Below are 21,967 nucleotides of genomic sequence, written 5' to 3' on the forward strand. Positions count from 1 at the left end.
CACCTTAATGCCGAGCGCCAGGCAGGGTAACAACAAGTACAATCTTTTAACGTCTTTTGTTATGACGCTGCCGGGCATCGAACCCCCGACCTTCCCTCTCCGGGCAGCGCTCTACCACTAGATCACGGAGGCGGTCCCTTTGAACAGGAACCAACGTGTGGGCGTGCGTGTTGCTGAATGGGACATTCATGCATTGTCAACATATTCAAAATGTGTTGTTGGTTTTATTCATATATTACCTCGTTTGCATAGACACATGACACAAAATTGTTGATATTAGTTGTGACGGACGAATTGGCAGAAATAAAATAAAGAATTTTATTTTTGAGCTAGATGGCAAATTAGGGCTGGTGGGAGATGAGAAACAGGGAACACTATAGACGCCTACTTTAAGCACATTCGCATCACTCATGAAGAATTTGAAAGTAACCTATCAAGAAGGTTAATACATCCGCATTAAAAGTACGGCGCTCTGATCTGATTTGCATACATGTGCAGTGCCGTAGCCAGCCGGGTGTGGGTGTGGGGGTGTGGGGGTGTGTGTGGGAGAATTTATTCATATAAAAAACAGTTTGGGGACAAGTGATAGTTGAAGAAATATTTGCCGCCCTAACCCCCCTCCCCACCACCCCCCACCCACCCCACCCCCATCCCCGGTCATTGTTTGTATGTGCAGGTAATAACAAAATGTGTTTCTTTTATAGCGTGACGTTATTGCACCTGATTGGATGCCCCAGACCGAGGCTCCGGTGACTATCTACACGCCTCTTCGTCCTGCACTTTCGCCTTAAGTAACTGTCACCTATCACTGGACACAAACGAGACATACTTCCAACTCACCATGGAGACCAAATGCCACGGTACGTACGGATAGAGAGTGGTATGGGTGGTTTGCGGTGTGATGGGGGTGGAGAGTGGTATGGGTGGTTTGCGGTGTGATGGGGGGGAGAGTGGTATGGGTGGTTTGCGGTGTGATAGGGGTGGGGAGGGGAGGGGAGAGTGGTATGGGTGGTTTGCGGTGTGATGGGGGGGAGAGTGGTATGGGTGGTTTGCGGTGTGATAGGGGTGGGGAGGGGAGGGGAGAGTGGTATGGGTGGTTTGCGGTGTGATGGGGGGGAGAGTGGTATGGGTGGTTTGCGGTGTGATAGGGGTGGGGAGGGGAGGGGAGAGTGGTATGGGTGGTTTGCGGTGTGATAGGGGTGGGGGTGGAGTGGTATGATTGGTGGGCTGTGTGATCGGGGAGGGGGGGGGGGGGGAGAGAGTGGTAGGATTGATGTGCGGTGTAGGATACATTAAGGCTGTCATAAGTGAGTGATGTCATCTCACCAAGCACGAATATATATTACATACTACTTAAGTCATACCGGAGCAATAACATGGGATACATTCGATATCTAAGACACTCAGGAGATAAACCTTTTATAAATTTGATGTAGTCCCACAGTGAATAAATAACCTCTAATCGGACCCTTTAGCGTGTGTGTGTGTCTGTGTGTGTGTCATTTCCTTGAAATCGACGTACAACGACAATTCTTGGACATCATCATGACAACTACGAGTGTAGGGGTGACCGGTTGTTTAAATAGCGACAAAATGCTGAACGAATCTATTTCTCCCACAAACTTGATTAAAATGCAGGTGTTTGGGTATTCTGAAGTTGTACTTACGTAGCAGTAGACTTGAAATATCTCCCCAACATTACTATACTTACTACGACAGACTATTTCTCCACCCCGACCTAGTGGAACTTGACACCGTCAAAATAGCTGATCTGTTGTTATGGTCAACAATAGCCCGATGATTTACTGACGGAAATGTACCCGTGAAGATCGGGGTAGAATAGGTCTTCAGCAACCCATGATTGCTGTAAAAGGCGACTATGCTTGTCGTAAGAGGCGGCAAACGGGATCGGGTGGTCAGGCTCGCTGACTTGGTTGATGCATGTCATCGTATTCCAATTGCGTGGATCGATGCTCATGATGTCAATCACTGGATTGTCTTGTCCAGACTCGATTATTTACAGACCGCCGTCATATAGCTAGAAAATTGCTGAGTGCGGCGTTAAACAACGAACAAACAAACAATATGTGTGATCAGCTGTTGTTCTGATCTCGAATGTATGCAATATTCTAAAGGGTTATCGGTAGTAACTCTTAAATGCATCGATGCGATGCGTAAGCTGTTTTCGTACGCATGTTTTTGTGAGTAATGGCTTAATCTAAAAGAGGTATCAGTAGGGCAAAGGAAACGTCTTCTTATCTTATCGGAATCAAGCATTTTTCAATGTCCTGGTAGATGAGCTTCCATCAAACTCAAGATATGTTTTATACAGCAGCCAAAGTCTTACGACATGCAGTTTTAGAGTGTTGATTGCTCACATGAAACAGTGCTGATGGTTTGCAGATATGGACTGCGAGAGACGAGAGGTGATCCAAACTCTAATGGAACTAGCAGATGAGCTGGACAAACAGCAACATGACATCCGTATCGCCAAAACCACTTTTGCATCAACGGGACTTGCATCTGCAGGAGCTGTTATTGGTGGACTGGTACTGGCTCCGTTTACCTTTGGAGCATCTCTCGCTGTCACCGCGGGTGGTCTTGTTGGTGGAGCCGTCAGTGGAGCAGGAGCCTTGGCCACAAATGTTGCTGAAAGGATCGTTAACAGCAAGAAACTGAAAGCTGCCCAGGCAGCAGTAAATAGGATCAACGCCTCCTATACCCACAAGACTAGTGTTGGTGGGGAGACGGGCGGAATCCGGGCTGCTGCTACTGGTGTATCCACAATGTTGTATGTACTTCCGCCTGTCATCATCGGCCTCAACATTGCCGAAATTGTGTCCAATAGCATTAAGATTGACAAGAAAACCCCATCAGAAGTTGCTGAACAGATCAGGTCAATCGCTCGTACGCTCGAGTAAGAATTTAAAGAAGTGTTACAAGGATAATCCAAAAGACATTTAATGTTGAAAGTAGTTGAAGGCTCACGACAGAGAATATCCGTGATTCCTCTGAACTATCAATGTGTAATATGTGTTCAAATCAACGATTCGGGGGGTACAGGTGGCCCAGTCGTCTAAGGCGCCGCGATTCGCTGTGCATAGTTTCGTTCCTTGGGCACGCCAGAAACCTGCATCACTCCGGGAGAGAATTTACTGCTTACGTGTGTATCATGGTTTTGTTTTTCTGTATGCAGCGACATTCATATTCTTCAGAAAGGAAATGTTATTGCCCTATTCCAAGTTTCTGTGGTAGATTTAGCTAATATATATCAGAACAAAGGCTCATTTTACAACTGTACTCCAAGTTTAGATAGAGATTTAACTTATTTGTGTGTAGCAAAGGTATAGTATTTGTCAGTATCACATACAATCTTCGAAAACAAAATCCGAAGCCTAAAGTCTTAAACAAATACTTAACTATACAGTTATAAGTAGTCATCGGACGCCCATTCCAGGCGCTGCTAAATCACTTAACGTTCTATTTTTGGCGCACGGTGGTTCGTCACGCATACGTCCTTGTACACGGGTGTCCTGTTCAGAGAGGGAATTCCGTATTTAGGTCAGGTGCTGGTGTAGGTCTTCCAGCCTTCCTGTGTCGCTCGATTGCTTCCTCGAGCCTAACATCACTGACCACCGCCCTCAACCATCGGGGGGGGGGGGGGGGGGGGGGGGGGGAGTTGGCTTGGATCGGATGGGAAATGGAGTTTTATTCCTTCCTTAACGTGTTTTATCTCTTTACTTCTAACAACGTGATAGATATTTGTTTCAAGTAGAAAGTGTGTTTGCCATCTTTGCGTGTGTCAACATTTCAAGATTCATTTTCAAAAACTTTCCGTTCATTTTATATCCATTTATCACGTTTTGTTATCGCTTGACTTTATTGATCTTTGTATGATAAATTGCGCCCAGCATCTCGATAGTATTGTCTTCTGATAATAAATATTTGATCTGTCCAATTGTCTTGATGGTCTCTTGGGAACGTAGACTGCCTGACCTGAACACCCTTTTCAAACGGTGAACACCCTTTTGAAAGTGTCTCTTGATTGCTTCAGTCATTACCTTAACGTTAGTCTCATTTTTAGATTTGAGTGAGTGGGTGAGTTAAAATTTAAACTCACATCGGCAATATTTCAGACATATCGTGACGAGTAGCTGTACATAAATACTTAATATATTTAGACTGAATAAAAAAACGTTCAACGATTGACAGTAGAATAACTAGATTGTCACAGATTCGATTTAAAACTAGTTCAGAATATTTAAAAGAATAAATTAGTAGTCAGCAACACAATATAAAAACGGGCTATACATCGCCAGCAACTGAAGGAAGATCGCTATACTCGGACTGACTGACAGTACTTCTGATTCCTGCATGGACCCCGGAAGGTCTTAGCTTTGACGGGTGTGTGTTTTGTTTAATGTACAAATATACTGTTATTTGCACACTAAAGCTTCATTAATCTTTACAATGTCTAATCTTTGGTTTACTGATCTGTGTGGTCTGTGATTATAGTCTGTCACCACATCGTGTCGTACATCCAGGTAATGATACGTTTGTTTGTAGTGAAGAAATCTGCACATGGTAGTCTTGAGGGTACGAATCACACGCTCAGCACGAGACGCTTTGGTTTTATTCTGGGTCACATAATAAGTGATTCCCTTACCCTGCAATTATCCTTTCACTTGTTGAATTGTTTATTGTTGAATTCACGGCCTTTATCCGACCTTCTGAGTTTGGGCATGGGATCAGTTGTGAATATTTTCCTAAGGGCTTTGACAACAGAGTCTGGGATGTTGTTTTTCATGGATTCCGCCCACAGATATCTTGACAAAATATTGTTGATTATATTTACAAGTATTCGGCACCATAGTTGTCCGATGCTACGTCAGACACAACGTCCTCTGCTCAGTCCAAACCCCACCGAGCATTTAAACATGTAGCCACGACTCTGTTCCGCTTCAACTTGTACCTCAAAGGCCTCTCGGGGCGGTCGGGTAGCCTAGTGGTTAAAGCGTTCGCTCGTCACGCCGAAGACCCAGGTTCGATTCCCGACATGGGTACAATGTATGAAGCCCATTTCTGGTGTCCCCCGCCGTCATATTGCTGGAATATTGCTAAAAGCGGCGTAAAAGCAAACTCACTCACTCACTAAAAAGCCTCAGCGGACATGATGACACTACAAATGGTAATAAATCCATTTACTACAGGTGTGTGTGTTGTTTAACGACGCACTCGGCAATATTCCAGCTAAATGACGGCTATCTGTAAATCAGACAATCCAATGATTGGCGTTATGAGCATCGACCTACGCAATTGGGATGCGATGACATGCATCAACTAAGTCAGCAAGCCTGACCACCCGATACCGCTAGATGCCTCTTACGACAAGCATAGTAGCCTCTCCCGGCAATCATATGTTGCTGAAGACCTAATCTCTACCCGGATCTTCTTGGGTCTCTTACTACACGTATTTATATCATACGTTCAATGTAGGAGATCAATTCACAAGTTTCCTGGCTACCTCCCTAATTCAATGGCGTATGTCTCACGTATTATATATACTCACTTCTGCAGTGGTTTCAAACGGTTTCTAAGAGAGGCTAACGAGCTCTGATTTACAAACTGTTCAATTGATTACAGTTCAAATACTGAAGCCCACATTATATACTGAGCATATATGAAATCTAGGGTCATGAAATATATTGCTTCAATCAACACGAGACCGGTGACTTTCAAACAACGGGATTCCTCAATATTTCACCACGTCACGTACCACGTCACGTTCGTTCTCGTGGACATGGAGGGAGCGGATACGCGTCCTATTCATAGCGCGGGTGTTAATTGTCATATCACACCGACGGCTGGCGCGGTTTAGAAAGATCTTTCCTTTCGGGGTGCCCTTACTGCTGGTGTGAAATCAAGACGTCTTTTCAGAGGAATGTGTTTGCCTGTGGCGCACGGGCGCCTCAGCCATCAGTAGGTACAGCAGTTTGGAGGTCGTCGACAGTGGCATTGTAGATACGCCATGTTTTTCTGAAGAATTGTGAGTGAGTGAGTGAGTTTATTTTTACGCCGCTTTTAGCAATATTCCAGCAATATCATGGCGGGGGACACCAGAAATGGGCTTCACACAATGTAACCATGTCGGGATTCGAACCCGGGTCTTCGGCGTGACGAGCGAATGCTTTAACCACTAGGCTACCCGACCGCCCCTCTGAAGAATAGAGGTTCTGTTTAGGCTTTACAGATGATAGAAACGTGTTTGGAAACGGCGTGGAGAGAGGTACTACACGGCAGCAGTGTCTCGGCTGGAAGTACATACGACAACAGGTCTGATTTGATGACCGTGCAAGGGACCATGACTGGTCATCATTATGTCCACTGGTCATCCCATTTACCCAGCGCATAGGTCAAGACTTGGAGCTCCAGTATGACAACGCACGTACTCACAGAGCTGACGTTGCAGTCGGCTGTCTGAGGCAGCAAGGTATCACAACATGGCCCGATTGAACACCTTGGGATGTTCTGTCCCGAAGGGTCCGCAACCGAGCTCAGCGTTTCCAGAATTTGCAACAGCTTCACTAGATCTTACAAGAAGAATGGCGGAGGATGCCAGGGGAGACAATCCAGCATTCGACAGCCAGTATGCCAGATATTGACTTCACTATGAAGATTGATGTCCACATCGTCATTTCTTTACACGTCATTTCTGAAAAAAGGAATTTGGGTATTCCCCCAAATATTGTTCCTAGAGTTCCTCTTAATACAATATGTATAATATTGTGTTTCATCATATTACCGTATAAAGCAATTATATATAACTTTGATGACATAAATAAAAATCAGATTGATTTTCAGAAGTGACTGATAAAATACTTGTTTAGGTTCCCACGAAACTGAAAGGAGACATGTAGAATTCATTGTTAAAAAAAGACGTAGCGCGGCACACGTGCAAATATTGCACGTGCAAAGGCGATTCATACAGTATAAGTACGGCTGAAAGGAGTCGTGTATATTTTTCAGATATTTTCCACAAAAGAGTGGTGAAACAAAGCCTTGATGTGTTTTGAATGTCGGAAATGGACAGTTACTTGGACGTTCTCCTATGCATGACACAGCTAGAGGTGAATCGGGTGAACAGGCGTGGTGACATGTACTGCGTGTAATCGTATGCCAGTTCCGTGGCCATGATAGATGCTCATGTTGTCTTGTTCAGACAATGTCATATAGCTGGGATATTGCTGAATGTTGTGTTAAAGAACAAACGTACAAATCTTCAAGGTGTGAGGACTTCACCGCCACTTGGGCTCTGTTTGCCTCTGGGAAGTTCTGCCTGTCAAGACTGTTCTAGCCACTTAGCCGCGGCCAGTCAATAATCGAGTCTAGGACAGGCAACCACGTGGTTGTTAGAATGAGCAGCCTGGCCAGGGCCTAGAGTTTCGAAACGATCTTAGCCCTAAAATTATCGTAAAATTGTCGTATCGCATCAAAGATTTTACGTCAGAAATATGTCCTGACTCGCGACAGCGATCCACAGCGCCAATAACTTCCAATATATTTCTAACAACGCTGTCGGTCTGGTCACACACTGTCACCTGGTTGTAAAACCAGTCTACCCACGGTCTAGTGACCGCACCGCTTCCCTCTCTTTTAATTCTCCGGCTTCCGTCGCCATTCGGCAGAGTCCGGCTGTCATCGTTGTCCAGTGCTTTTGCATTTCATTGCTAGAGAATTTGTGAGCCGTATTTTTTTATTCTCTAGCGATTTAATGGCACACTTAATTTTTATTCAAATATTTTACTTATCTAATATTCATAATATTAGGAAGTGCACATTTGTCAATTTTGAATAAATACGGATTACCAAACATTATTTTGGGAGAGAACCAAAAAGGTAGGGCTGGGACGGGTAACTCGGGTATCCGGGTCGGGTGGGTACTGAGTAGGACCCGGATACCTACAGGACTACGTGTCACGTGTTTATCAGGAACAAAAATTATCTGGAACTCCATGGTTACACTACAGACTGTACAAGTCACTAATGCTCACATTTCTTTCTGACTATGAACGCATTCCTTCTGACTTCTGATGTTTGAGTAAAGATTAAGCTTCAGTCAACTTCAGTGCATGCATGACCAGATTTTTTTTATTCTTTTATCTAAATACATTTTTGTCAAGACTACAGTCAAGCTATTCCGAAACGGTCATTTTGAGACATACAGCGGGTTCCCTGGGTAAGGTAGGGTAATAGTAGGGTGGGTACACGGGAATTAAATTTGGACTCGTCCCAGCCCTAAAACAGTCAATATTGGCCCCACTGAAGAGCTCGTCACATACTGGTATGGGCTTCAAAGGTGCAGGGGAATCTTCTGATTGGTTTCTTACCACCTGACGTTCATGATAAGTCTTTCAAAACTGTTGAGTATTATATTAAATGGTACGGAAATTTGTAAACTATTTTATTTGCAAGACGACAGGTAGCCCAATTTATTATGATGTTCAAACATAGGCTTGTATATTGTGAAAATTTATATAAAATAAGTAACTTGATTCGTAACATATGTTGTATTATAAATCAATATTAAATGTCGAATTTTATGTTTTGTTTGTTCGTTGATTAACGCCGCACTCAGCAATATACCAGCTATATGACTGTGGTCTGTAAATGATCTAGTCACGACCAGACAATCCAGTGATTGACATCATGAACATCGATCCACGCAATTGGGATCGATGACATGCATCAACCAAGTCAGCGAGCCTGACCGCCCGATCCCGTTAGTCTCCTCTTCCGGCAAGCATGGGTTGCTGAAGACCAATTCTACCCCGGATCTTCACGGTCGAATTATATGTATTGACTGCAAGTGATAAAGAACATAGAATGAATTTGTGCCTGCTGATATTGCATGAGCTTCCTCCACACAGTATTGTCACAATGGGTGAGTGAGTTGGGTTTAACGCCGCTTTTAACAGTATTCCAGTCATATCACGGCGTTTCAGCTTAATGTGGGAGGAAAGCCCGAAGTGATAGAGGTCTCAGACGTTTACCAACTTCGGTGAAACCATCGAGCAGGGTATGGTGCTGACAAACCTAGAAACATAATCGGGGTCAACCGGTTATTGTCACAATGAAGATGGTGAAAGTATAAAGAGATTATACTATTATTATGTGGAATTTGAAAATAGCAATAGTGCTGAAGATGAACTGCACTTACTCTTTGACTGTAGTGCATAGAAACTTCCCAATAGATGATGGTTTAATCTACAATCGTATGAAAAGCTACTTAGAGCAATGATATGCTTGTACTTATATAAACTGTGCTAAATTTACTGAACAAGATTTGTCTAAGAACTATCGGAAATACCTAATGAACATATCTTGCATATATTTATGTATATTTATATATTTATATTTCCATGTGCATCAATCTTGTTTCATTATGTTTGTTTAACTCCGCAATCAGCAACATTCCAGCTATATGACGGCGGTCTGTAAATAATCCAGTCTGGACCAGACAATCCAGTCATTGATATCATGAGCATCGATCAACGCTATTGGGATCAACGACATGCATCAACCAAGTCAGGGAGTCTGACCACCCCATCCCGTTAGTCGCCTTTTACCACAAGCATAGTCCAACCTACTCTACCCCGGATCTTTATATATATATATTTACATATATATATATATATATATATATATATATATATATACATACAGGTGTATATATATACCTGTACACGGGCGATGGCCTACATTCTGTAGCTGGTTTCTATAAATATGTTGTCTTTCCTTTGTCAACCCAGTGGTTGATATCAAGAGCAACGACCAACGATGTCGGGATATGATGACATGCATCAAACAAGCAACCGAGCCTGACCACCCGGCCTCTTTCGACCAGCATAGCTTGCTGGGGACCAATTCAGAATCTTCACGTGGTCTTCCCTTCATGAGTGGGTCTCTTGTTCATGTTCTTAGGTAATATTTAATAATGATTATTTTTAGATTAAAAATAGTGCATCTTGATGTCACCTTCATTAATATGACTCCACATACAGTGAGTTCTAGAAACCACAGTTTATTTGGCATCACACTAAGTTACATGAAGCAATGGCGCCACACCCACAAGATGGACGTAACTAGGTTTTCATGTCAACATTTAGATGTAAAGCTAAATGCAGTTCCTTAAATCGAGCCCCGAATTTTGTCACCTCCTACCACGAGCAAAGGTTGCTGAAATACAATTCTAATACTTTCATTACACTGATTGAAATAGAAAACAACAAATAATTGAGTGAGATAAAGTTTAATATCCCCATGAGTTCAGGTTCAATGTATTCCCCCTCAGTATCAAATACTGGGCTCCTCACGGGTCTCTCTGTACAGGTTCAATGTATCCCCCTAAGTATCAAATACTGGGCTCCTCACGGTCTCTCTGTACAGGTTGTTAATTAACAGTCTCGTTCTTTCACTTTACACATAAATGTTTCCATCACAGTTTAGTCCCAGACGAATTCTGCAGTAAAACTGTAAATTATCAAAATTCTGCAGCTTAATTTAGAAAATTCTGCAGTAAAAACAAAACCATTGACAACCAAGCTGTCAATAAAACCCATATCTAACATTTGGATGAAAATCAGGCGATTCCACATATAATAGTTGCTGTACCAGTTTGACCTGCAACTTCAACACCACTCCAAGACAAGCCATCAGTGTTAAACACTGTGAAAAATAAAATGACCGTGTTGGGTTCATGTTTCCTGAAACACACATAGAACAACACCACTTGAAGTAGTCTTGAAGCAAGGATTGTGGGGTAGTCTACTAAATATCCTACAGTGGTCATACTGAAGGTCCAAGTCCGATATCCCAAATGTTGAAATATTACTCACTCTTCAGGTAGTCTGTCCCTGACCACAAGGTAATGGTAAGTAAGGTACAGAAGCTCACATGAAAGTCTTTGTGGTTCAGATCTGGCACTTAAAATCTGGTAATGGTAAATTCTAAATTTCTAAACACAACTTGGGTCCAGCAAATTCCTATCTGGTGAGGCAGCCAGGTGCACTTGAAGCTGACGTCTATGCCAGATGGACAGATATTGATCTTATCATCCTTCACCTGAAATCCAAGTTTAAGATATTAATAATAATAAAAATATATTTATACAGTGCCTGACTTCCACCTAGGCTGCTTACAGGTGCTTTTATACCAGTAACCCTATCAATGGATCAGTGTGTCAATATTCATTCTCAGCTCCCTGGGGAGTATACAACCCAAGCTGCCTGTGAAGCTTTAGAAGGTTAACAGTTACCCATTCGCTGCCACTGAACAGAGGCTTATTTCGAACAAAGTCACTTGCCTAAGGAAGCCCTAGAAACTCTCAAGATTTAAGCTGCCAAACACGGTCCCCCACCCAACTACTCTCCATGACCAACCTTGCTTAACTTCACCAGGTTTGTGACCTGTGAGCTGTACACAGTACCATGTGCCACCACAAATAAACCCTATATGTATAAAGAATGAACCAGTGATGGCCTAATTCATGTCGGGCATAATCAGCCTTGAATATCTGCCCAAACAGATTCCATTGATTCCATACAAGGCTAAACAGTGATGTAGTAATATGAATGACACCAGGTGTTCCTGTTCTACCGGAAGCAATCACCTCTCAGCTTCCATTAACAAGTGCTTGTGAGTAAGCATAGTAAGGAGGTGTGACAATTCCATGTAAATGTCATGGCATAGGATGGCGTTATGCATCCTGTTCAGCAGTAGAAACTAACAGTTTCAGTCCACTAGTCCTTATAATGATAACATATAGCAAAACCCCTAAAGATGGCAAGGGGCGGTCGGGTAGCCTAGTGGTTAAAGCGTTCACTCGTCACGCCAAAGACCCGGGTTCAATTCCCGACATGGGTACAATATGTGAAGCCCATTTCTGGTGTCCCCTGCCGTGATATTGCTGGAATATTGCTAAAAGCGGCATAAAACCAATTTCTACTGGTCCTTATGATACCTTTATTATTGGGCAGTTTGGTAAGGACTACAGGACTAGTACCAATTTCTAACCCTGCTGTTGACCAAGCCGACAAGTGACTTGTCTTATTTAGTAAGTTCTTCTGAATATTTATCATGAAAGTTCTGGAAGGACTTAACCAGGCCTTTGATGGTGAATCTTGATTGAAGAGATTAGCTGTGTGCCTCACATAAATTTAGGACCCACAGGTTCTTCAGCCAGTCATATGTCAGGCTTCATTTATGTACCACTTCAATTCAGAAATGTTGATCTTAACAAAAGAAAAACCTATACAGAACAAACATTCATTCTTGATAGTACACCCATTTGGCAGTAGATGCCATGGCACTCAGCAATGACAGGTACCGGTATACCATATCCACAATATAATAGCATGGCCTTTATCATATCCCATACGGAACTTCCTGTTTATGTTCATTTTCAAGATACAGAATTTCAAAATGAGAATGTTTGGTATGCTTTGCCTGCTCATTCTGAGACTTCGGGAAGCCTCAAGGCTAATTGGCTGATTAGAAAGTTCACAGGATGCGACCTATGAAGGATAATATTATTCCAAATTAGATTTTTTAATGTTATTTCTTCTAATTGTGAAGTATTGGGAACTATTTTTCTTCAATTTTTTTTCTGAAATTTACAGCTGACTTGGAGGCGAATATGCACCTCTGAGCAGGTCTAGGTAAACCCCTGCAGACACAAAATTGAAGCATACCTGACTATTGTGGGCATTCTTTAACCTTGTCAAGATGTAGTAATTGTCATCAGAGAAAGCTGAAATTTGGAAAACATCAGTTAGTGGGTAGGTGAGAGAATGGTTTAATGCTGTTTTTAGCAATATTGCAGCATTAGGCTTCACACATTGTACTCATGTGTGGGAATCAAACCAGGGGCTTCAGTGTGATGGGCGAACGCAGTAACCACTAGGCTACCCCTCCACCCAACATGAGTGTTTCAGTAAGTAACTGACATAATTTATGGTTGGCAATGTTGTGCCATGGAATCTGAGAGGGAATGGACAGAGAATTTAAAAAACAACGCAATCCTGTAAGATCAGTTGACGAATGAAGGGTTGCCATTATAATGATATAACATCAATATTCATGTTTTGAGTGGCTTGCAACTTCATGATCTACATTTTTTGTGATAGTTTCCAGTGGGTCCGGACACCCCCAACAAAACAAACACGCACGAACACACTCACACACACACACACCTTTTGAAAACTAAATGAAGTATGTTGTAGGCAGTAAAATTGTGGGTGAGGATTTTGATATTTTGGACCCCTTCATTTTAAAAATGCTGGATCCGCCCTTACTAACCATTAAAGCATCTTCCTCTATATTGGTATCGTGTTATCAGTGATAAGCCAGACACTTCTATAAAGCCATTGGTTATAACCTTAACACATTATATCAATTACAGCACAAGCTGAGAAATGGTTAATTCCAGTTGTGGAGTTCTTATTAACATTGGCTGCACATTTGAGGTTGAATATCAGCCTCTGAGCAGATCTTGATAAATCCCTGGCCTGTGAGCTGTCAAAGGAAGTGGTGACCTATCAGCAGTGGTGACGCCGGAACATGTATTCTGTGCTCGGTACACCGGACATATATACTGTAAGTATAACTCTCAAAATTAACGAGAGCGTAAATTAAGTGCGAAATATGCCAGTGGTCTTCACTCGCATTAATTAAATTTCACATTTATATCTCTAAAATGACTATCATTATAGTATCAACAATAAGACGGCCTCCCTGCACACTTTGGATAGCGGAAAGACAAACTTGTACATAAACACAAACACAGCTTATTGGGCAGCATTTTATCAAAGAATTTGAATTACACAGACACCATGCACCACTGCTTCAAAGGCCTGACACGACCCAACGCACACCGATCGTCTTCATCACACATACAATTGCAGTCAGTGCTAAATACTCAGTCTACTGTAGGGCTGCAACGATACAGGAAGGTCACGATACGATACACATCTCGATATTCTGGTCACGATACGATACGTATCTCGATATGCAATGATAAAAAAAAAAGAGACTTAAAACATGTCAAGATTGAACCTTTCATGATTTTGGAACAGTCAAAATTATTTTATAATAACAAGACTACTGAAGTTGTTCAACTTTCCTTCAAAACAATTCAAAGTTCAAACACCAGAAAATAATTAATGTACTCCACCAGTGATACAACTTCAAAGAATTTTGATGCACTGTTCGAAGAAATTGTATCTGAAATTATTGTTTTATCAGGAATAAATTATTCCAATATCGTGTTATCTTAGTTGCAGCTGGTGATTGCTTTTGCAGGGTATTTTTACGCATGGAACAATTTGACCAGTCACCCTTGGGACTTCCCGTGCTACATGTATTTCGATTGTGATAACGTTATGATGACATATATTAGCTAAATTGCCACAAATATGACTTTTAACGACTCAAAGTATGTCATTTTTAATATATGTATCCATTCTCTAGCAACTAAAGTTCGTTTCAATGCGTCAAAAGCAGTAATCTGACCGTGGTTGCTGTATCTCTTAACACATGATTTCACATAACTTAATGAAAGCAATATTAAATGAAATTTTGAATAAAAATAATAAAATATATTACCAACACAAGTCCAGATATAGAATGAACACGTTTTAATAACAAGATAGTATAATAATGGTATTGAATTGCGTACTTCAGTTCGGATTTGCCGACTGGTATTTTCGGTGTTATGTGCTTGAGGTGATCAGCTGATAATGTTTTATGAGTTCGGGAAAAACATCTGTCGGTGTAAAACCTGAGCGGTTTATTGAAAGGCACGCTGTACTTGAGATTTGCCAGACAGGGCAAAACAAGTACCAAGTTTCAATGTCTTTAGGTATGACATGAGTGAGTGAGTGAGTGAGTGAGTGAGTGAGGGTGAGTGAGTTTGGTTTAACGCCGCTTTTAACAGTATTCCAGTTATATCGCGGCGTGTCAGCTTTATGTGGGAGGAAAGCCCGAAGTGATGCAGGTGTCAGACGTTTACCACTTCGGTGAAACCCACAAGCACGGGTATGGTGCTGACAAACCTAGAAACATAATCGGGGCGAACCGGGATTCGAACCCACAATCATAGCTTTCTGGCGTGCCCAAGGGACGCAACTCTGCACAGCGAATTGCGGCGCCTTAGACAACTGGGCCACACGTGCCCCCAGGTATGACATGACCGGGCATTGACCTGACCATCTGCTGTGCGGGCTGGTGGCCTGTCCACAAGACCACAGAGAAGAATGAAAAAACTTACACATGCAGCTGGACATGGAACCCTCTCTCTTGTTCAGTTGAGGAGTTTCAGGGAGATTGTGATGCAAGTCCCTTTGCTTCAGGTTTAGTTTGTTGTTCAACGCCGCACTCCCCTTCACTTCAGAGAATTTTGGGAATTTTGGGAAACACTCTTTTTGGACTGTATTGTCTTGTTAGCTCACCTGGCATTGAGTCAAGGCCATGTCATGTGTTGTGTCTGTAAAAAGCATCCCTTCAAAAAACCACCTTCTCATGCTTGTTCCCACCAAACATGGTACAACACGTTGTGGTCTAAATCCAATTTTCAATATGGCTCCCTTGGAAGCCATATTGAAACACCTAATTGGCTATTACTTGGTCATTTTTTCTCATGACATTTGAAATGTGAGTAGTTAATAGTGGAGCTCAACAAATATTTTCTGGTTTGTTTTATTTGACATTATATTATTATAAATTTTGACGTTTATTTGCCAGTTGCACTTCGACCATGCTCCTAATTTAGTCCTAAATCATCTCAAAATACATTTCCATCAGACCAGTGAAGCTGAAACTTCTTGTCCTTGTTACCATCAAAGATGTCCAGCCAGACATGAGGTCAGTGCTTCAAGTCATATGCAAGTCATACGTGGTCAGACCTGACAACAAAATTCAAGGCATACGTGGCCAGTCCTTCAAGACATACGTGATCAGTCCTTCAAGACATACATGGTCAGTCCTTCAAGACATACGTGGTCAGTCCTTCAAGACATACATGGTCAGTCCTTCAAGACATACATGGTCAGTCCTTCAAGACATACATGGTCCTTCCTTCAAGACATAAGTGGTCAGTGCTTCAAGACATACGTGGTCAGTCCTTCAAGACATACATGGTCAGTGCTTCAAGATATACGTGGCCAGTCCTTCAAGACATACGTGGTCAGTCCTTCAAGACATACGTGGTCAGTCCTTCAAGACATACGTGGTCAGTCCTTCAAGACATACATGGTCAGTGCTTCAAGACATCCATGGTCAGTCCTTCAAGACATACGTGGCCAGTCCTTCAAGACATACGTGGCCAGTCCTTCAAGACATACGTGGTCAGTCCTTCAAGACATACGTGGCCAGTCCTTCAAGACATCCATGGTCAGTGCTTCAAGACATCCATGGTCAGTGCTTCAAGACATACGTGGCCAGTCCTTATGACATCCATGGTCAGTCCTTTAAGACATCCATGGTCCTTCCTTCAAGACATACGTGGTCAGTGCTTCAAGGTCAGTCCTTTAAGACATCCATTGTCAGTGCTTCAAGACATACATGGTCAGTGCTTCAAGGTCAGTCCTTTAAGACATCCATGGTCAGTGCTTCAAGACATCCATGGTCAGTCCTTCAAGACATGCATGGTCAGTCCTTCAAGACATACGTGGCCAGTCCTTCAAGACATATGATTATTTTCTCTGAAAGGAGTAATTATTAGGGGACCAACTAGTTTTTCTTCAGTTCATTCAGCATGTTCAGTGAGTAGTTTTCTTTTCTTGTTGGTAAAACCAGGAACAAAATGAACAGTTTCTGCTGTTTCCTCGAACTCATCTTCAGAATTCAAGACGACCTGTTGCTCTACATATGGTTCCTTTGCTTTCAAAAAAAGACATTGGGGTTCGTGACCTTGCGTGCAAACTCCCTGATTCTTGCAGTGAAGTCGTTCCATGCTGGCGCCATTAGTCTCCAGCACAACATGCCTAACACATGCCTTGACAAAGCAGATATGTGAACACACCAGCTGGTTATCCTTCTCGTCTCTCTGGGCAATAGTGTCAGGGGTTAACTTGTGGTGCAACATGTACGCAATTCTGTGTGCCCTCATTTCCTTGCGACCACGCCAGTTCACCCACATTCGGCCATAACCGGTCTTGTCCTTACACCCAGTCCAAACCCGACACCCCTCGTCTGTCTCCTTCGATTTCTTCGTCATCATGGACTTCAACTTTGTCCTGTAACTCTGATCCCAGCAAGATTCCTCGTGGGGCAGTTCCTTACTCCCGCCTTCTGCCATCTCGAAAGACAAATCTTCCTGATACTCCGGGACAAGATGATAAGATTGTGGACAAGTCGCGGAGATTTGCTTGCACCGCCACTGTCAATCTCGCACGCGCTCCAACCCAGCGTGTGCTACATAAAGCTTTATTGATGTGCGGAGTTTTAAGCCGGATGTCAAGATAAAACTGGTCTTGGGTGTCAATGACGATGTGTGGTTTGCGCCTGAATTGCCGTGTCTTTATCTATGTGTCCCACTCTGGGAAAGGGGAATGGGCATTATTACCTATATGGATTATATATGGGTAATAACTATGAAATAACTTTACGACTAAATAGGTTGTGACGTTATTCACATGGCGTCATTTATAACATTATGTCACATTTGTCACTTCGAAATTGACATGATTCCAGAGACACCCAGCTACGGACTGATTTTACTCTTGCACCTGTGTTTATGATATACAGTAGACATCTTATTTCATGACGAAATTCTACCGCTCACCAGAATGTGCATTATGTACTATATAGTCACTTGGCTAGACTGACATTTAGTCCCCAAAATAAATTTATCTTATTTAAAAATATATATATCTACAAAATATAAAATAAAATAAAATTGTAGCCCAGAACAATGTTTAATTTCAATCTAGACTTGCAAAATTATTCTGGACATATTTCTTATTTTGTTACTCAAAAAACACCTATAATTTGAATAAAGAAGAAAAGATTGAAAGATAATTTCAATGTAACCATTGTAAGTGTTATTTACTTCAAGCATTTTGGTCACCGCAGAGTGTTGACTTTCAGTTCAATTTTCATAAATTTCGAACATTGTCACATTTCCAGAGACACCAAGTGACGTCTAAGAAGTCACATCTCAGACTGTCACGTTCCGCGTTTCCAGGCGAGATGGAAACTCCCAGTTTACCAAAAATTAACTTAGTTTGACACATACATCATAGCTCTTTGCAAAGCTCTCAAAACTCGAAGACTTCTCATGTAGATCCGATCATATCGTCTCTGGGTCAGTATACTGTGACTGAGTGGGGTATCCATGTTAAACTGCGGCATGGTATCCCAGCGTCTGATAAGACTAGTACAAGACTAGTACAATCAAACGCACACGCGCACGTATGCACGTATGCACGCACATATGCATGCACATGGCAAACATAAGTGCAACAATCTTGAACGCGACGTCAAACCCCATTTCACCTCGCTTTGAGTGAGTGAGTGAGTTGGGTTTAACGCCGCTTTTAACAGTATTCCAGTTATATCACGGCGTGTCAGCTTAATGTGGGAGGAAAGCCCGAAGTGATGCAGGTTTCAGACGTTTACCGCTTCGGTGAAACCAACGAGCACGGGTATGGTGCTGACAAACCTAGAAACATAATCGAGGCGAACCGGGATTCGAACCCACAATCATAGGTTTCTGGCGTGCCCAAGGGACGCAACTCTGCACAGCGAATCGCGGCGCCTTAGACGACTGGGCAACCCTTGCCTCCCCCCACCTCGCTTTGAATCTAGGGGTTTAACATAAAGGCTCTGAGGAGCCCTTGATTTTCACACTCAATTTCGAGAATTGAATCAAATTTAATATTGAAGTGATGTACACAAATAATACCACTGTAAGTCCATTGAATGTAGAAGAGGGTGAGTGTTAGATTGATTGAAAATACTTAATGGCATGTATGTAAGAGTTATCTGATATTTCTGTTCTGATGAGAAAAGCAATCAACGTTCGAACAGTACGTCCATAAGATGGTACTTGTTGTTACCCTGCCTGACGCTCGGCATTAAGGGGGTCAAACAAGTACTTGTCAGCTCGGAGTCAGTATAGACTCAGTATATACTCAGTATAGACTCAGATTTGGACGCCACGTTCAACCCCATTTGACCTGATGATCTACAATAACCGTGACATGGAGAGACAAACCACAGCCCTGTATGCCCGCACTAAGGTTGGGAATGTAATCACACAACGGAACGTTTCGTAATTTCATTAGAGAATATAAATTCCTTTTCAAACGAGTGAGTGAGTATGGTTTTACGCCGCTTTTAGCAATATTCTAGCAATACTGCGGGGGACACCAGAAATGGGCTTCACACATTATACACATGTCGGGAAATGAACCCGGGTCTTCGGCGTGACGAGCGAACGCTTTAACCACTGGGCTACCCGACCGCTGTTCTTTTCAAACGAACCAAAATGTTTTGATTGAAATAGTCTAACAAATGCAACATAGTTTACCAACCAATCGTGTTTATTCATAAAAATGTTACCGACCAGTCATATCGCATTTTGTTGTTATATTTTGTAGATGTTTTATAGAAGATAGAACATAAATGCAAAAGGAACTAATACCTTATGTGTGAAAGTTCACAATGGTATTTTCTTTTTATGATAAAAGTTTCAATATAATCAACACATAAATCGGAGATGAAAATAAATAAATAAATATTTTTCATGTCGGGAATGCTTTGAGTGTATATGTTGCTGAAGACAGGAAGTTTTTATCGGAACCTCATACATGTGGCACCCGAGATGAAATAACTGATGGGAATACGAGTGTGTATGCCTAGACTAGTGTCTGCAGGTTTTGATAAGAAAATAGAAACACACATTTAGTCAGTTTGGCAGCATTGCGACAACTATGTGAAGATTCATTAAATAGCTTTATTTAGTTCCCAGCGATACAACTATGTTGTATTATATCTTTTTTTAAGAACCAATGTTTAGAGTTTTCAATTTGTGCAATTTTATTCGCCTATAAACGCAACAACACGTAGACTGGCCTTTGCCCGGAATTTACACTACAAACGAAGGCGGTGGGGTAGCCTTGTGGTTTAAGCATTCGCTCGTCATGCCGAACACTGGGTTCGATTCCACACATGGGTACAATGTGTGAAGCCCATTTCTGGCGACCCCGCCGTGATATTGTTGTATTATTACTAAAAGCGGCGTAAAATCACACTCACTCACTCACACTACACAAGTTTGGTCCTTCGAACTTGGTTCCGGGGCGGAATAAATCCTATGGGGTATAAATAAATACATATCCACATGTTGAACGTGACATTCCAGTGTGTCATTTCTAAAGTTATATTTGTGCAAGGGCCTCATCTGGTGTTGTTTTAATATTTCTCTACAAAAGTCAATCTTGCTCATCATTTTGGGATAAAATATGCCTCTTCTCATGAAAAGGAGAAAATGCATTTACGAGTCGCGGTCACGCGCGCTATAACAGGGGTTTGGCGATAATTGGTCTTCGGCAATCGTCCTCTATTATGATCATTGAGGTTTGGGGAATTTTTTTTATACTGATTTTCTTTTTATATAAAAAAATAAATTACGATACATCCTAAACAGACGTCAAACTGTGTCACACGGATGGTCTGTACAATAGACTTGACCTTCATCTTGTGTTTTGCTTCTAAGCGACAAAAATCATTCTTATTCGAAACACAACTCAAACCTTTTCCTTCCGTCGTGTATTCAATATAACAATTCCACTTTCGTTTCATTGAAAAAGTGTGGCCGTACTTTTTGTACAACCCGGGGATTCCATTGTTATTTCCGGGAAGCGAAGAAATCACTTATTCTGGTAAATTATTTCGCCGATTTGTACTGTTATGGGAATGTATTTGCAGTTATGCTCCATGCAAGTTATATTATCTGTATCAATAACATTATGCACGTGTATTTCTGTGCATTTTTGTCTGTGTCACGGTGTATTCTGTTAAAACGTAATGTGACGTCTGCTAGGCAGGTCCGATGAAGTCACCAGCACCTCCAGTGACTCATAAACTTACACACTGAGCGATCGATAAGAAATGCAAGAGCTGTACTTATTTTATAACAAAAGGACGAAACTCATATATTAGAAGCAGAGTTGTTAGAATTAGTATGATGTCATGTTGAGAGGCTAGCCTGGGACAGCCAATGCTGTGGTGACGGCAGCATCGTAAACGTTTCAGGGCATATTGAAGAGACGTGACACTCAATAGAAATACTCCCAACTATGAACATTGGATCTCAACTAGACAGATGTATGGGTAACAATGCAGCTTCCTGTATCGCTAATGTTGGCTCAGGCTGTGACTGTCGTTTCATAAATCTTGTGTGCCTCTTCGAACATTAGGGTTAGATCTAGTTGTGTTAGGGTTCTGGAAGGTTATCCCCAACTCTTTCCTTAGCTCTTGGATCCAATTCCCGAAAAAGCACCCCTTTCTGATCAAACACCCCTTACGATCCTTAAGGGTTGGGCGATCCTCCTCGCAGTGCTAATTGAAATCCAAGAAAGTGCGCCCGTCCATACTCCCAATGTATGTTAGTTTATTGTATGATATTATTAAACTGCTATATTTGAGATTCCTCTCATATCACTTTATTTAAATTGCATGGTGTTAAGATGGCTATGACTATGAGACTTGGGGCTGCCCCCACAACACTTGTAGTGTAGGCATGGTAAAAATCTTCTGTTTGTCCTGTTATAATATAAAAAAATCTAAAGATGTGGTGCAGCCCCTAGGCAATATAAATGTATGTTTTAATATGACATTGTAAAAGAATTAAAAAAGATTTATAATTGTTAGAAAACGTCTGTTCTATTGAGCGGGGCATAAGGGA

At 41.9% G+C, this 21,967-nt stretch overlaps 2 protein-coding genes across 4 annotated transcripts in view; both read left to right on the plus strand.

Moving 5' to 3' along the window:
- The first annotated feature begins 782 nt into the window (after positions 1–782).
- Positions 783–3,672, plus strand: LOC139460605 (apolipoprotein L3-like). The gene is made up of 2 exons (XM_071242070.1): positions 783–860; positions 2,404–3,672. Exons 1-2 carry the CDS (start codon positions 842–844, stop codon positions 2,919–2,921), a joined length of 537 nt encoding a protein of 178 aa, XP_071098171.1. The 5' UTR covers positions 783–841; the 3' UTR covers positions 2,922–3,672.
- A 17,217-nt stretch (positions 3,673–20,889) lies between these two features.
- The window catches only part of LOC139461054 (ralA-binding protein 1-like), a 28,643-nt gene continuing 27,565 nt past the window's right edge, over positions 20,890–21,967 (plus strand). For 2 of the 3 annotated variants that reach the window (XM_071242566.1, XM_071242568.1), the window contains exon 1: positions 20,890–20,942. The gene's annotated coding sequence lies outside the window, so the exon portion shown is untranslated. Of the gene's footprint in view, positions 20,943–21,300; positions 21,388–21,967 lie in introns of those variants that run through there. The other variant, XM_071242567.1, reaches the window with a different exon arrangement.

This window comes from Haliotis cracherodii, unplaced genomic scaffold, assembly GCF_022045235.1.
Source record: "Haliotis cracherodii isolate W230 unplaced genomic scaffold, xgHalCrac1.p SCAF_14, whole genome shotgun sequence".
Classification (NCBI taxonomy): Eukaryota; Metazoa; Mollusca; class Gastropoda; order Lepetellida; family Haliotidae; genus Haliotis; species Haliotis cracherodii.